This window comes from Pipra filicauda, unplaced genomic scaffold (genome assembly GCF_003945595.2).
Source record: "Pipra filicauda isolate LSUMZ 115617 unplaced genomic scaffold, ASM394559v2 scaffold219_size1829416_pilon, whole genome shotgun sequence".
Lineage (NCBI taxonomy): Eukaryota > Metazoa > Chordata > Aves > Passeriformes > Pipridae > Pipra > Pipra filicauda.
Window position 1 is genome coordinate 645,431 of NW_024104331.1, and position 17,122 is coordinate 662,552.

The window sequence follows — 17,122 nt, forward strand, 5'->3', positions numbered from 1 at the left end:
CTTTGACAGAGAGAGGGATCACAGATTTCCTCCAGGTACAACACGAAGTAACCGATTTTCATGATTTTTTTTTTTCTCCTTCAATAAAAGAGGCTTTCTAGACACAGAACACGAGGCAGCTTCTATGAACCCACGAGGGGGGTGGAAATGGAAGGGAAGAAACCGGAGTGGTTTGGATGGGTTGGGGCACCGTGTGGGAGGGCTGCTGGAGCACTGCTCCAGCCTCTGCCGCATTCCTCCTGTGCAAGTCCTGTAAACTGACCCCTCTTCAATTATTCATTAGAGTCTGCAGCTCATCAGAGACTCTGCTCCTCAAACAGGCATTTATTTGTGTTTTTTAAGAGCTCAGAAGCTGCTGTTCCCCAAAGCCCGGCCTTGCCAAGGACGGAGAGCAAACGCTCTGCCAGGAACGGGCCGGGAGCTGTCAGGCACTGCTGGAGAAACAAACCCACTCGATTCCTTCAGCTGACAGGACGGGGCAGCCAGTTTAAACTTGGAGCTTTACCACTGACAGGCTGGAAAAGCCAAACGTTGAGAGAGCAGCCGTGGCTGCAGCCCCTGCGAGGCAGGGGGAAGGCAGATTTCCAGGCAGCACCACGAGATGTTCTGCTCCCACCAGGTTATCCCAGGTCCTGCCCAGCCAGGGAGGGGCCAGATTTGGCCAGAGCACTCTTGGCTGGAAGGAGCAGGAGAGGGGCAGTGGGCTGAGAGGGGATTTGCTGAGGAACCTGCCCCTTCCCACAGCTCCACAGCTTCCCAGTTCTTGGAGAAAGCAGCAGCAGCTGTGCAAACACACGGCCCACTGCAGGGCAGCCACTTGTTTGTTTTGAAACCCTTCCTGTTAAGAAGCTGTGATTAGTTGTGTCCAGTTCTGACAGGGATCACACCACTGGACACCAGTGGAATCCTGTCCCACTCTCAGCCTGGAGCTCACGTGCAAGGCTGGCACAAGGGCTCTCCCTCACCATCCCTTGCAAGATGCAGCAGGGAAGGACCTTTCTGCAGACTTTCCCTGGTCAGGACATGAGGATAAACCAGCAGGAGCTACACAGATCTGGGAAAAAGCCTTGTCTTCCCCTCTGCTGCATTCCCACAGCCAGGCCCAGCCTGAGCAGGTGGGGCACCACATGCCTGGTTCATGGGCAGGAGCACATCCCTCACTCCAGTCTCAAAGGTCTCTTTTATGGCTCAGAGCTGGAAGAGTTCAGTTATTCCCTTCCCCAGTTTTCACTGTGCTCTGTGATTATCACCCAGGAACAAGCTGATCAGCAACCCCAGCCCGCGCCACGTTCCCTCCAGGGAGAGTGTGGGCTCACTCAGCACTGCAAATCCACTCCTCTGCTCTTCATTATGAAGTGATTTCACTAATTGGGTGTTGTACTTCCATGCATAATTCCTCACACTTGGCACCTTCAGGGAGCACGGGCTCACCCCTCAGCCTGGGTGCAGAGCAGGCTGGCAAACCCCAGATATGAGAGGTTCCATTCTCCCACTGAATTCAGTTGCTGTTCCCCAGCTCAACAAGGACCAATTTCAGCCAACCTGGCAATTAAAATCTGGAGAACACAGGAGAGAACAAGGCTCAGCACCCAGGATCAATGCACAGAGCTGCCAACCAGCCCTGGGCTTTCAACCACCACCACCAGCAGAGAGGATGAGAAAAAAAATCCATCCTTGAACCTAAATTTGCCAAAGGCTCCTGTTCCTGCAGTGTGGGATCAGCATCCCGGTTTTAGGGATGTGACCATCCTGTTCTCAGCACAAATCCAAACCACAGCCATCCTGAAGAAAATTAACTCTACCCAGCCCAGAGCAGCACAAGGATCTTGCAGGCATTCCCAAGACACGCAGGTGAACACACCAAGGAACGGGGCTTGCAGGGACTTGTGCACCACAACTGTTCTTGAAAGGTGGAATCCACCACGGGTTGTGAAACGCACCAGCTGTCCTGGGTAGGAAGCTGAGTTGGAGGCACAAAAGCGGCAAGAAGGTCCCTGAATGCAGCCAAAACCATCCCCTCACTACCTCTGCAGTGACCATTTCACCGTGTTTCGTGCCCAAAGACCCCAAAGTGCAGCAGCAGCAGGTGAGATGCTGACGGAGGCATCCGACTCTGCCGGCCTCGCGCTACCAGCTGTGAAGTTCCCGACTCTTTTGAGGAACTCTTGGATTCCCTCCTTTGCAGAGTGCCTTTGGTTACTGCCCAGGCAAATAAGGACTGCACTCCTGGCAGCATCCTGCTGGCAGGGGCAGGGGAGGGACGGTGCTGCTGTGTGGGCGTTGAGTAATCGCCGCTGTCCCTGCTCCGGGTTATTTTTAGAAGAGATCCCAGAACGAGCCGCAAAAGGATAGCGAGTACAGACCTGGAAAAAAGGTGCCTCTTCCCCCTACAGCTCTCCACACACAGCACAGAAGGGTGTGGGAGGGAGCCTGAGCAACCTTCAACTTGAGAACAGTCACCTCAGATGGTGACGGCCGCTCGCTTCCCCTGCCTCAGTCCTTGCTGTGGGTAGAGCCAGTGCCAGAAGCTGCTGCTGACGTCTACACTCCAAGTGAACAGAAAAACACAGATATTCTGGGTGCTGCCTGTGCCCCCATCTGCAGCATCTCAGGGCAGAGTTTGCCCTCAAGCTGAAGGTATGTGTTTATAGGAGGGATTTCACTCGTGCTGGTGGCAAACATACCTTGTACAAACTTGGAAAACGACGCCGGGGTTATTTCAGGACCACGTAGCAGGGCTTTGTGTGTTCAGAAGTTACCCAAAATGGGATTGTCAGACACTGCTCACAGGCACTTTGGCCACGGTGCCTCAGAAAAGTGGAAAACAGGACACCTGCACCAGCACAGGGCTCTTGTGGCTTCCCTGCTGTGGGATGTTGGACAACTTGCCCACTGCTCTGCTCCAGCTTGGGCTTCATGTCCGCGTCCCACAGACACAGAGCAGCAAAGGGAACCTCAAGTGTTTTTTGGCCTCTACCTCATGATCTTTCTGTGGGGCAGCATCTACAGATGCAATCAGCCAGGGTTTGTCTCAGTGATGTTCTTCAAAGAAAAAAAAAAAAATCTTAAGTGATTTTTAAAGCAACATCCTGCAGCAGCTTTTAGGGGAGGGCAGTTTAGCCAAGTGTTTGAAGATGAAAGAGGCAAAGTCTCGAGTCTTAGAAACCCGGCTGGAATCCAACCAGAAGACACAGATTACTTTTTTCCCCATGCCAGAGATGCAGGCACAGTGAGGAACCATAAACTCACTGCTCTCAGGGGAGGGAAATGCCCAGTTTCAGTGACTTGAGTTCACCTGACCCACACCAGATTTCTTTGCAGGCTGCTGGAAAAGTGCCAGGCCAACGAGTGGGACAGAAAGGCAGAACATGCAGGTGGGATGCAACAGCACTGCTAGAAATCCACAAAAATTCCAGGGAGGGGAAAAAAACCCAAACCCCAAACCTGGCTGAAACGTAGACAACTGGTTTTTAGGTTGAGATTTCTTTTACTAAAAATACAGCGTAACCAACTGGAAAAACAACACCACAAGCCCCCAGAGCCTTTAGCAGGGACGATGATTCAGAGGGAGAAGCTGCCACAGGGCCCTCGCTGAGGGTACAGCACACAACAAGCTCTTGACAACCTGCTTGGCAAGGCTGCCCAGGGCAAATCAAACATGTTGTGTCATTCTCCACAGTTGGAGCGTGTTATGGATCAGGAAAGGAAATCCTGAAAGGATTATGATTTCACGGTACTGAAATGGCTCTTCTGCTCTGGAGTGTCTTGCAGGGCAGAGAGGAACAGGCTCAGTTAGGATGCTGTGGCAGAATCAGCACTCAGTCCTGTACTTGGGGAGGGCTCACATCAGAGAAATCAAGTCCTTCAGCACCACACTGTTCATGTGTGGGGCAGGATGAGCTTTAGGCGCCTGAAGAAGGAGTAGCAGGTTAAGATCCTTGCTCAAAGACAGCAGCTCAGCTCCCTCTGCCATTCCCAGCTGATGCCAATGGGGATGCAAAGGACAACCTGGCAGAAGTGGAGCTTCTCCCAGCCCCACCAAGGCAAGAGAATAAACAGATACCAGGCACTCAGCAAGGGCAGCTGTGCCAAAACCATCAAATACTCTTGCACTTCTCATCCCATCTGGCAAGATCACAACACAGAGAGAGGCGTAAACACGGCACCGAAACACCCCAGGGATTCTCACTTCTCGCCCTCAGCTGTGGCCTCCAGTCCTGCTCCCATGTGCTGGACCAAGGCAGCCCTTTGGGAAACCTCCCAGGCACGTTTGGATGACCAAAGGGACAGGAAGATGGGGGTTTTATCTTTCTTTTTGGTCATCTCCAGTCCCTCACGCTGCCACGTGCGCTCATCCCGATTACGGCGCAGCAGCTTACAGGGTTTATAAATAGTCAGCTCACACCCCCCACCCACCTCGGGGGGACGGCTTGGAGATGTAACCCTGGAGCAGTTTTACCTTGGCTGGAAGATTTCCACCTTCTTCTGGGGCTGCCTGCCCGTTCTGTAAAGGAAGAGAGCCTGCTGTTAGCACGTGCTGGCCACGGGGTCGCTCCTCACACCCTTTACCAAGGCCGGGGGCTTTGGGAGCCCTTCACGTGGGACAAACAGGGCAGGACGGCACTTTGGACGTGGTACAAGGTGGTTGAACGCTCCCCCCATGTATCAAGGGGATTCCTGTCTTTTAACTTGCTTAAAAAAGGCTTTTGCCCGGAGAGTCTCTCCACCGTTCCCTCAAATGAAATTAGGGCTCCTTATACACCAAATGTTGCTTGTGGGGTGAACATCACACCCCTGCACTGCTCCAGCTCCTGCACCCTGAGGTGGTGGGTGCAGGATGATCCCAGTGCTGCAGACACTGCTCCATCCCACCCCTCCTGCACCCACACTGTGGCTTTCCCTGCACTGTTCCTCTGGAAGCAGCAAGCAGGGAGACTGGGTGAAGCCGGGAGACCAGAGTGCAGTTAACAGCCATTGTGCCGTGACACCGGCTTTAAAGGGAACATTTATCACTTATTTATTACCCTATCGCAGCTGATACCTGCGGGAACTGTGCCCCACCTGCCTGGCTCCGGGTCCAGCCCTGCACAAAGTCACGGAGGGTGACCTGGAGTGGCACCAACCCGTCACACCGAGCGCTGAACCCCAGAGGGATCAGGTTCGGCGCTGGAGAAACCGGCGGGAGCAGAAGTGGGTGGGATTTCGTTAAGACACAGATACTCAGAGCAGGATAAGCACGTACAGAAGGTTTTCTGCAGACTGTGGAGAAAAAACAAGGGCAAGAAGACTTTGACGTCTGTTTGCACTGCAGTCGCAGGCTCCAAAAAATCACGGAATTCCTCTTTTTCTCTAAAAGAACGAGGCCAATTTGTTCACTCCTTTTCGCAGGTTATGGCCTAAGAGAAGAGTTGCAATGCCAATGTATTTTGGCCTCAGATTCTTATTGGAATGACTGGGTTTTAGAGCCTTTCAGGAATGGACAGAAACAAAGCCAAGTCCTTCCCTGGAGAAGCAACAACTCAGTGATATGATCAGCCTGGCTTCTGTCTCAGGACTCCACTATCCCCTTCCACCCCTTGGGCCAAATTTAACTCATTACCTTTTAATATCAAGCAAAACTTACAATTGCTGATCTTGACAGAGCTTTGGGGCCACAGTGAAAACTTCCCTCTAACGCTGCACTTGCTTTCTACAACATTCACTGGGCACTCTCCAGCTTCCCACAGGAGGGTTTTAAACCACCACTGCTGGGTTTACACTGCTCAGCTCCCTGCTCGTGGCTGGCTCACAGTAACAGCTGTAGGGCTAAAAAGCTGAATCTAAGCACAGGTTTATTTTTCAGACACTTCAAATCCACAGACAATAACCCAGAGTTCCCATGTATCTTCATATTTAGGTCCCTCCACTCAGTCCAACCTGTGCTGCCCCAAAGAACAGCTCAGCCCTACAACACAGAGTACCACACACCAGCTGAGGACATCACCAGCCTGACTCTGGCCCTGCAATATTTGCATTGATATGGACCCACTCTGAGCTCCACAACTCACCTCAGTCCCAACTTAACTTTTAAGTTCCAAAGTATTTTCAGACAATGACTGAAAAAAAGCAACAGCACCACCTCACAAGCCAAGTTCTCCCTGAGGAATGTTGCCCTGGTGTTTACAGGGAGATCTTGGTGCCATTAGCACAAAGAATAGCTGAGCAGTGAAGTAAGATTTGTGTTTATGAACAGCCCCCACAACGAAGGGGGGGACACAGCACTGGAGATAACCAGACTTGGAAACACAGTGATGTTTACTGGCTCAGCTATCACTGAGCAACAATTCCTAACTGGCTGCTAATCCGAACCAGAGCTCAGGGAGGGCTGGTTTTGTCTAAAACAGCCCAAGAAGCAGAATTTCTGTGTTGGACAGAAGGAAGCAGTGCCTGGCTCATGGTCTGGAGAACAGATCTACGAGGCAGGTGTCAGGAGAGGGGTGAGTTCATGCACCACAGTTCAAGTGCTGTGTTTTGTCAGCTCCCTGCTCCAAGGAAGACTTGTCCTACACATTGCTGTTGACAGAAATCCATCCTACCTGGGGATGGAAGGGATGGGGAAAAAGAAAGAGAACAGTGCCCATGCCAGGGAGGTTTCCTGGGCATATAGTTCCCTGGTCTCGAAGGGATGGAGCTCCTGATGAAACAGTTGCATTCTCAGGCTGACATGAGGCAGATGTGTGAGGGAATTGCAGTATTTAGAGCCAAGCACTTTCCTTCTACCCCAGAGCAAAACCAGTCCTTATTCCCTCATATGGAATTCGAGGGCCATTTGTAACTGTCCCAGATGGAAACACACAGTTCAGACTCATCACCAAGATAAAATACAGCCATTCACCGCATTGTAAGCACAGCTGAAATAGTTTGTGGCTTTCTTGGTTTGACATTTGCCTCTTTAAAATGTTTTATTTCTGCCATCCCCCTGCACGGAGGGCGAGCGAGGGAACATGTGTTTGCTTCCCTCCCTGCAGATGCCCTCTCAGAGCACATTGCTCTCAGGGCTGGAAAGGAGCCTCCTGGATGTCCAACTCCAAGAAAATCCTGAAGATCTCCCATGGGCAGCAACCAGGCAACGAGTGCTGCAGGAGGGAGGCAGAGCTCCTTCCCTTGGGGCAGTGAGGAGCTGACACAGATTGGGCAGAGCAGGGCTTGGGTTACCAGGGAGGCACGACACGAGCCTCACCGGGGGCCAGCAGCCTGTCCTTGCAGCTTTCCAGCCTGCCCTGCTCCCGGGTGAGCGGAAACAGGGATTACAGAGCTAATCTGATGGGCACGTGGAGCAGCCGGGCAGCGAGGGCACCTCTGGGTGAGTGACCACTCCAGCTGCCCCAGAGGTGACACAAAAACCCTCCTGAGCACACACGACACTCTGAAGTTTCCTTAATAGAAAAGCACCCTGGAAAAACAAGTGTACTCAGTTACGCAACTGCCTGGCTGAACTTGGGAGATATTTATCTTAGGACATCTTGTGTTTTAAATCCTTTTAATTCCACATAATCCGCAGTGCAGGGAGCAATTTACAGACCAGGCCAGTGTGCTCTGATGTGAAACCAGGACGAGTGGCACCCTGGCAGGACCGTGGGGATGGTGCCCACTCCTGCTGTGCTCTGTGGTTACACCACCAGCATAAGTCACCCCCCTGGGTTATCAGCAGCATTGTCTGCTGCTATTTCTGGACCTTTTGACTAGTCATTTTTGAGATGCCCAAAACACAACCTGGGTGCCAGGCACCCAGAGATGCTCTTTCACCCAGCCCTGATGAACAGTCAAGCACTCAGGCAGGAAGGAATGGAGGAAGAAACCCTTCACCCCAGAGCTTCTGCCCGTTTGACGCAAGAACGAGGCATTTTTAAATTATGATGATGATGATTATTATTATTAAGTGGAATGTGTGGATCTTGCCTATTGCAGTTCAGAGAAAGGAAATAATTGTGCAATAATAGAGATCTCCAAAAGAACTCCCGTAGCCCAAACAGACCGAGGAGTCTCTGCACAAAGCACATCAGAGACAGTCACTCGGCTGCCTCCCTTGTCTTTTGATCACAGTTTTTGCATTGTGCAGCTACGATGCTTGAGAAGGAGTTACTCATGAATAGCTCCCTGCTCAGTAAAGAATGATACAGGCAAAAATAATTAGCTTGAAGTGGTTGAGTTTGGCGTAATCCCACGTCAGTTGCGTTGCTGTACGTTTGTGTAATGAAACAAGAATTTAAAGCAAAGTGGAGCCCTGATGACAGATCCATCACTATGGGGATGAAATCATGGAAGCACGGAATCTCAGAATGGTTTGGGTTGGAAAGGACATGGGCAGGGACACCTTCCACCAGCCCAGGTTGCTCCAAGCCCTGTCCAACCTGGCCTTGGACACTCCCAAGGGATGGGGCAGCCACAGCTTCTCTGGGCAACCTGTGCCAGGGCCTCCCCACCCTCACAGGGGGGAATTTCTGTGTCATTCAACTCCATCCTCCAGCGCTCGTACTGTGACCCAGTCAAGTTTTTCTACTACATAAGCAATATTCGGAATAATATAAACAGAATGGGGAAAAATAAAAAAAAAAAAAAAAGAAGGAAAAAGTCTTACAAAGCTCAGTCCCCAGGACAGAGGGACTTGGCTCCTACAGGGGATCAGTTCAAGCTCCCACTGCCACCCACTCCCACACATTTCCCTGGCACGGCCGAGCTGCAGTGGGCTGGGACAAGGGGCACCAAACGGCCAATCCTCCCAGAACACACTGGAAAAACCACAAATCCCTCAACAATAAGACTGATGCCTCCACCAGCGCGGTGACAGCACCTCTGCTCCGTGACTCAGAAAGCAAAGGTCGGAGGAAGCCGGTTTCTAACCTGGATGGCACCGATCCCAGGGCAATTTACGTAACTGGTGTTCCAGAAAAGTCTCCTCGCTCTCTCAGTGGTGCCACCTCTCCCAGGAGGGGTGAAAACTTCCCCCTTGGGCCCCTACCCTTGGCAACTTTAGCCTCAAGGTGCAAAACTCCTCCCAAGCCTTAGTCCCTCTCCGCCGCTCACGGGCAGTGCTGGATCTCAGGGAACTCTTTAACATCTGGCCCAGGTGTAGAGGTGAAGAACGCCTGTGTTATTTTCCTGGCTGGAATCAGGCGTGTTTGCTTACCAGCTTAAACCAAAGGGAGATAAATTGCTGATGTCCCACTCCAGAACAAAAAGCCGGATCTGCAGAAATGTCACCTGCACGCGGTGCCTGACCCTGACCCCCGGCCAAGGTGAGGTGGGGGAAGGGGAGAGAGCCAGAGGCTCCCTCCGGTTTCAGTTTACAATTAACACACCCCTTACTGGTGCAATGAGGAAAAAGGTCCCCGCTGCTCCCGGGAGCTGACTCGGGATGACAAACACACGGGACCCCCCCCGGCCGTTTCCTCTCGGAAGCGATCCCGTGGTGCTGACACAGCGCCCGCCCGGCACTTGGGGGACCCGGGATTAGGGAGTCAATGAAATCTCGCCCACGGCATCCACAGCCCCGGGCGCTGGCGTTATAGTTTCCTCCCATTGTGAGTCTAGTGGCGTTTTCTGGCTTCTCAGGCATTCTCCCTACTTAGGAAGGGAGAAACCACAAATAAAAAGCCCTGTCTCCCAGCCCTGGCTCCGGGCGCACGGTGTGGTTTTCGGGAATCGCCGCAGGACTTCCCTGCTCTCCCACCTTCCAGCACAAACTCATCCCCGTGACTCCAGCGATGCTTCCGAGCAGATGCTCTTCACCTCCCGCACCCTCGTGCCAGGGGTTTGGCCCAGGCAGACCCTCCACACAGCCCCCACCTGCACGGGGGGGGCTCCAGGGGAGGCTGTGCCACACCTGGCTGATGAAAATTAGGAAACCTCGCCTCCGATGGCCAACACACCTCCCTGCTGTCCCTACAGCAGGGGCGAAACGCTGCCTGCACTCCAAGCAGAGATCTCTTAAGAGGCAATTTTGAATAGGAACGAGCAAATCTGACTGATTAGCCATCACAACATCCCCAGGCATGATAAAGGACTGTGACGGGCATCAAATCCTGATAGAACAATGGGAAAGCACCACGGACCGGGAAACACCTGGGACAAAATCCCCACCTTCCCTCTGGTTTCTCCAGGAGAGCTGCTACTGCCAATCTGGATGAGATGTTTAACTAAAGAGTTCCAGAGCACAGTGCCTCAGCCGGCTGCTCTGCAGAGGGTGACAACTGCTGCAAGCTGTCCCTTCGTCGGGAAATGGCTGTGGCGCGAGCCATGGATGTGGACAGGGGCTGAGCACCATCCTGCACATCTGGCTTGGGGGGCTTAATGAGGAGGAAAAGAGCCAAGTGGGAGGGAAGAGCAGACGTCCAGCAAAGTGACACAGGACTGAGATCGGAGTTGGCAGCGCAGGCCTGTGCGAGCAGCCGGGGCTGGGGGGGCGAGGGAGACCGCGGGAGAAGAAAAAAACAAAAACAAAAACCCCAAACCTGAGATATTTATCCCCTGGGCCTTCAGCGGGGTCCGTTTTCCTCCGGAAAATAAAAAACGGAGGAAACGTGCCCGGGAGGTTTGGGAGCGCTGCCCGCGCTCCCCGAACCATCACAGCCTGCAAGGGCAGCAGCGAGCCCGGCAGCCCCCCGGCGCCCCGACCCCAGCCCCGGGCGCACACACCGAGCCCCGGAGCAGCCCCGGAGCAGCCCCGGCAGCGCTCGGCTCCGGCGGCCGCGCTCCTCCAGCCCCGGGGAGCGGCTCGGGGCGGGCGGCACCGCATCCCCCGCCCCGCCCGGGGTCCCGCCGGGGTCCCACCCGGGCGCTCCTTTGTTCGGCGGCTCCCCCCGCCCGCCGCCCCGGCGGTGCCCGCTCACCTCCGGGTCCAGATGGACCAGCTCCATGTCGGACCAGGGCTCGGCGAGCTGGGCGAGCGGCATCGCTGCCGGCGGGTGCCCGCGCCGCCGGGCTGGCTCCGAGCGCCGGGCTGGGCACCCACCGGCTCCGCGCCGGGCCGGGGCGGGGCGGGGGGCGGGCGGGAGGCACCGGGGAGGGGCTGCGGGGATCCTCCGCCCGGAGCATCCGGCACTCACAGCCCGGCGTGCGCCGGCTGCGGGAAGGGATGGGAGCGTGGAATCGTTCAGGTTGGAAAAGCACACCCTCCCCTCTCCGGTCCAGCTGTTCCCCCAGCGCTGCCAAGGACACCCCAACCCATGTCCCCGAGTGCCGCATCTACACCGGGTTTTTAAATCCCGCTGCCCTGGGCGGCCCCTTCCAATGCCTGACCACCCTTTTGGTGGAGAAATTTCACCTAATATACAACCCGACCCTCCGCTGGCACAGCTTGAGGTCGTTTCCCCTTGTCCCGTCCCTTGTTCCCTGGGAGGAGAGCCCGACCTCCCCCTCCTGTCAGGGAGTTGCAGAGAGCAAGAAGGTTCCCCCTGAGCCTCCTTTTCTCCAGGCTGAACCCCCCCAGCTCCCTCAGGTGCTCCTGGTGCTCCAGACCCTTCCTCAGTCCCTTCCCTTCTGTGGACACGCTCCAGCCCCTCAATGTCTTCTTGTCATGAGGGGCCCAGAACTGCCCCAGGATTTGAGGTGTCTTATCAGTGCCTAGCACTGCTCTGGGAAATCCAGATTCCAAATTCAAGATGTGCCAGGAGTCACTGCTCATCACCTCCTGCAGTGTCCCCCACCTTCCCTACAAAACAGGGGTGAAGAACACATCCACCTCTGGAGAGCCTCGGAGGAAAGGTGCCTTGAGTGCAGGTGTTCAGAATTCCTGGCAATTCTCACCTGTCAGGTTTCTCAAATAGGAGAAAGTTTTGCTCTACTCACATTTTACCAAACCCCAATGCACCATGTTTTCATGTTTCATTATAAAACTATTTGTTAAAAAAAAAATATGAAAGTAAATCTTGTTCAAAGATGCATCGCTAAGGGTTGACTTCATCAAGGTGTGGCTGGAAACATTTAATGAGCCTGAGCGGAGCTGGGATTGTGCATTCTGAGGGCAGGTGTCCCAGGTTACAGCCCTTGGCCCTTTACCTGTTTCCAAAGGGCAGTGAACTCTGAAAAAGCCAAATTAAGCCAGAGCCTGGTGCTTTGAAAAATTCCAGTGACTCTCCAAAGCACGTGAAGCTGCTCCGTGAGTCATCACCAGGACCTGCTTGTGATTTAGGAGAGAGCTGCCATCTTTTCTGCGTGTGGGGGAACCGAGTGTAGGAAATTCCCACGGTGACAGTGCCTGAGCCAAGCCTGGGAATCGCTGTCTCCGAGTCCTGGGCTCGGAGCCTCCATCTGTGCCGTGCGTGCTGCAGCCCCAGACGAAGGCATTAAACAGCACAAATCCACCCGGCTGGTACTAAGTGAGGTCCTGTTAGAGCCAATTAAACTCATGGCACTTGCTGCTGGAGCAAGCTGAAGCAGATCTTGTGGAGAGTTATTCACTCAGCTCCAAAGCCATCCGTAATTTCCCCTCGCTGCCTGGAACACGATGTGCCGGCTGGTTCCATCCAGCCTCCAGCTGCTGCAACCTGCTTTAAATGGCATCAATAACACGGTGATGTCAATACCAGAATCCCATTTACCTTCTTCGTTGGTTTGCCAAACTCATCTCCCTTTCCTTCTGCTCTGGGCAGGGATGCAGAGGGAGCTGAGTGCAGGACAGTGCTTTCTGTTTCCTTTTTGGAAGGAGAATGAGACTCTACTCAGTGACCTGCCGTGCTTTAATGCCAGACCCCGTGAATCCATCACATCCTGGTGCACTTGGAGCTTCCCACCCAGGTGACAAGCCCAGAGGGAATATTTAAGCAGTAGTGCCAGGCACAAAGGCCATTTCCCATCAGGTGACCCACTGAATGCCTCCCAACTTCCATTCGTGGGATTCAGGCAGGATCAGGTGCTGAGCAAGGAACCTGCAGCAGCTGAAGGGGGAATCTCAGGCTGGTCATTAACTCCTGGGAAATTTCTCATTCCAAAATCACAGCTGCAATTATACACTTTTTTTTTTTTTTTAAGTTAAAAATAAATTACTTTTGAAATGTTGTAAGAGTTATAGTAGAAAAGCAGGTTTTCCTCTTCAAGGTCACAGTGAAAGGTTCAGGGGCAATATCCAGAGCAAGGCCTGTGAAGGGCAGGGAAACAGAAATGCTGCTGTTTCTACCCCTGGCAGGTCTCTTGGGATGCAGGAAGTCCATCATATTTCATGGCAGAGACAGGCAGGCTGCCCCTGGACTTGACAAAAGACAGAAATCATGAAGCTTTACAGAGCAATGACTTCTTCAGGCTGGAAACAGACAATGGCTCTAAACCCATGATACCTTTGCACCTAAATAAAACTGCCAAATTATCCTGCCCACTTCTTTTAGTAAAACAGCAAATTAAAGACATTGCTGTCTTACGAATGACTTGTGAGTTATTGCTCTCTGCGTCTCTGCAGCTGCTTCTGTTAAAGGCCAGGAGAAGATTTTGCTGAGGTAGCTCTACAGTATCTCAAAATTATAATAACACCCCAAAAAAGGCCTTGGTGACAGCACAGCAATTCAGCAGCGATGCTGGGTGGACACTCTATGGCCTCTCTCAGTTCCCAGCTCCAGGACTCCAAGAGAAGCCACCTCTCTGCTGATAGAAGGTATTATCAGACTGACCTTCCCTCAATTCCTGCACCAGATAATGCTGAATCCTAGTTGGATTAACAGAAGGTGAAATGTGCCACAGGAGATTGCTGCTAAGTCCAGGGCAGGATGTCAGGGTAAGAGAAATTGAGGTAGTGGTGTTCCCCAGGGTGTATTTCCAGTCAAAGAACAGCTGTAAAAAGCATCCCTGATCCTGGATCAGGGTAGGAAAAGCAAAATCTGCTGTTTGGGTGAGTGTCATGGCTAAATACAGTGATTAAAACATATAGACTGGCATTTTTCTGAGACAGTTGCAGGCTGGGGAGAGCTACTGCCATGGTAAACAGAGCCTCTGGATCAGCTGGATCCTTTGTCAGCGCTGCATTCACTGAAAATTCAAAATGCTGCGGGTTTTAGTTTGGTTTTAAACCCATCAAATCCTCCTCAGATACAATTGTGGATATTTTTGCCTCTGCAGCTGGCTGGCTGGGTAACGTTTTCCTTTGCAGAGGGGCTGACAACATTCGTTAAGCCAGTTAAGGAGAAAATTAACTCTATCCCAGCCAAAACCAGAACATCCCCGAAAGAAGCTGTTCCAGAGGGGATGGAGACTGGTCCATATCCTCACCAGATCCAGTTTTCCCTCGTTATTCCAAAAGCTGGCCAAGTGATTCTCCCCATCACCACGCAGTGCTCCCGTGGCTCACCGGATCCTCTCTTTTTCCGAATCCAGGGACGTGCTTTCACACACACAAGGAAATGCAGAAAGCTCACAGGCACGAGAACTCGCAAGGCTGAGGCCCAAATGTCTGCTACAATTTACGGGCTCGTGTAATCTGCTAAGACAGTCAATTAATTAGAGCTCACAGCAACCCTCTTTGTACTTCTAATATTGACTAATCGGCTCCAGAGCTCGTTGTTGTCCCACTGTCCTCACAGGGAAACTGAGTCACACTTGAGATGCCAGGGCAGGTCCTGTCTTCTAAACCCCAGCTCTCTATTCACCATCTCATTTCTTTGCCTCTTCTGCTTTGTTTTGCCACTGTGGAGGAAGAGATGATGGATCACCTTGTTTTGATCCCAGGAACATTCTTCCTCAGCGTGGTACAAACCACGTTGAAGATACAGAGCAGGGGCCCCTGGAAATGAGAAAAACTGGCTGTGTTTAACAGCTCTTTGCTTTTCTGACACATTTCTTTCTGTTCCCCAGCACTGGGTGCAATTGCAGCTGCCTCAAATGCCAGCGTTTTCCAAGGCAGGTCCAGGCAGTGGTTGGAATGCAGGAACTGCACCACAGCAGGCAGCAGGAGGCAGAGCTCTTAGGGAAGCACAGCCCAGGCAGCTCCCATTCCCCTGGACAGGGATTGTGCAGATTGAGGCTTATTCACAGAGCAAACACCTCTAACCTCTGCTGACATTCCTGCACAGGTGAGAATCACATTCCCTTGCTCAGCTCACCTGCATTTCTGAAGGGATTTAACGTATCTAAACCCTTTTTTTTTTCCAGCAGAATAAATTGCATTTTGCCTGCTGGTTCTGCAGATTCTCAGTCTGCCAAGCCCACCCTGCTCCTACGTGGTGTTTGTGTAAACCACACCATCCCTGCATCCGGATCTCCCGAAACCCCTCCCAGGGAGCCTCTTGGTGAAGCACAGGCAGCTCAAGCCAGGGAATTCTGCTGCGTTGGCTCCGGGAAATGTGCTTAATTTGTGGATTTTGTGCATATCTCTGAGGAACACTGAACTGCAGCCAAGAGGTGCCTTGAGGAGAGGGACCGTCGGAGCCGGGGTGTGCCCTGGGAAGGCGATGGGGAAGGAGCTGCGAGGCAGCGAGGCCATATCTGCTGGTTGTCATGGATACAATCGCTGCCCGTCTCCTGTATCAGTTACCTTCCCTTTCCTGGATGCAAATAACCGAGTGGTGGTCGGCTCCAGCTCCAGCTCCAGCGCAGGACGCAGCCCCGGACATCCGAAGAAAAGGAGAAAACCATCTGTTTCAAACACAGACATCTCTTCACATCATCAGAGGGGAGAGTGGGAGGTGACTCGGTTTTTCGGTATTCGAGCTATGCGAGGCCATTAATGCTCTGCCCAATTGCCTGTGGTTCTGCCCTAACCTTTGGCTGCTTCCTGGGACCTCAGAGGAGCTGTTTCACAGCCCATCCAGCCTTTTGGATTCCCGACAAGCTACTGAGGGCTTGGGCTCCGCCGGCTGCAGCACTTGCTGTGCTCAGCAAACACCCCCCAGCTGAGCTCTGCAGGCTCCCCCGACCAGCTCTTCCTTCAAAACACGAGAGGGCAAGAGTGGCTCAAACTACACTTCGAATCATGGAATGGTTTGGGTCAGAAGGGACCTTAAAGATCATTTCGTTCCACCCCCCTGCTATGGGCAGGGACACCTTCCACTAGACCAAGTTGCTCCAAGCCCCATCCAACCTGGCCTTGGACACTTCCAGGGATGGGGCAGCCACAGCTTCTCTGGGCAAACCTGTGCCAGGGCCTCCCCACCCTCACAGGGAAGCATTTCTTCCATAAAAGTATCCTTTTTCTACCTGAAAAAGGCTTTTTCAAAACCCCATACAGAACAAAAGCAATTCCTTACCTTTTTTTTTTCTCTATTTTTTTTAAATTTAATTTTTAAAGCAGGTTTGCAGCCCAGGTGGGAAGTTACTTAGAGCGAGTTATCCGGCAAACCTTGTGTTTAATGGAGCACACAGCTATGTTTGTAGTTTATTCCAGTGTAGGGATATGTGAGGGAGGGATAACATGAAAGAGAAAACGATTGGAAACTGTAAACAGGAGTGAAGCTGCCAGGGCTGTTTGCACCGACCCCAGCCAGGGAGAAACCTGAGTAAACACAGCACTAAGTACAGTGGGGTTTTATGGCTCTTTTAGGTTTAAGATCTTGTAAACAAGTGATGGGGCTTTCAAGTGGATACAAAAAGATGCCCTTCCAGAGCACACAGCTCCCAGCTTCTCCAGACAGGGGAGGGGAAAACAAAAACACATTTCAACAGAGTCCCAGTGAGAGGAAGATGTCATCCCAGTGTTTGTGGTCTCAGGACGACATCCTGCAAGCTGAACAAGTCTCGTCCTGCGTCGCAGAGGGCACACACAGATACCTGTTCCTAATTACCCCATCCCGGGGTTTGGGATGCCATCACTCCACCTAAAAAAAAAAAGGAACCGTTTTAAAATTGGAAGTGAATGTCAGAAATCCTGCTGAGAAGCCCAAAGACCCCAGAGCACTATTTTCCTCAGGGGGAAGCCAAGCTTTATTTCTGATTTCAGAGCGATACACGACCTGCAGCATTTTACTGCTCAGTCCTCTTAGTAAGCAGAGACCATTGCACACATCCAGCCTTGAAAAGCCACATCCCAAAACCAGGCAGAGAAATAAACTTCTAAACTGTGAGAAATGATCCTGACTGGGAATATTTTGGCCTAATGACTGACTGTATTACATAGGAAGGCGTAACACAAGCACGATTTTTTGAAGAGGTGGGAGAAAGAGGAGCC

General features: G+C 52.5%; 1 protein-coding gene across 2 annotated transcripts in view; it reads right to left on the reverse strand.

The window, feature by feature from the left end:
• RPS6KA1 (ribosomal protein S6 kinase A1) overlaps nt 1-11,008 on the reverse strand; it is a 39,607-nt gene extending 28,599 nt beyond the window's left edge. Inside the window, exons 1-2 of one of the 2 annotated variants that reach the window (XM_027740287.2) lie at nt 10,869-11,008; nt 4,460-4,504 (exon numbers count right to left, since the gene is read on the reverse strand). In XM_027740287.2, coding sequence (XP_027596088.1) covers nt 4,460-4,504; nt 10,869-10,931 — 108 coding nt within the window. In that variant the 5' untranslated portion in view covers nt 10,932-11,008. The remainder of the gene's footprint in view (nt 1-4,459; nt 4,505-10,868) is intronic. The other variant, XM_027740288.2, reaches the window with a different exon arrangement.
• Between the last annotated feature and the right edge of the window lie 6,114 nt (nt 11,009-17,122).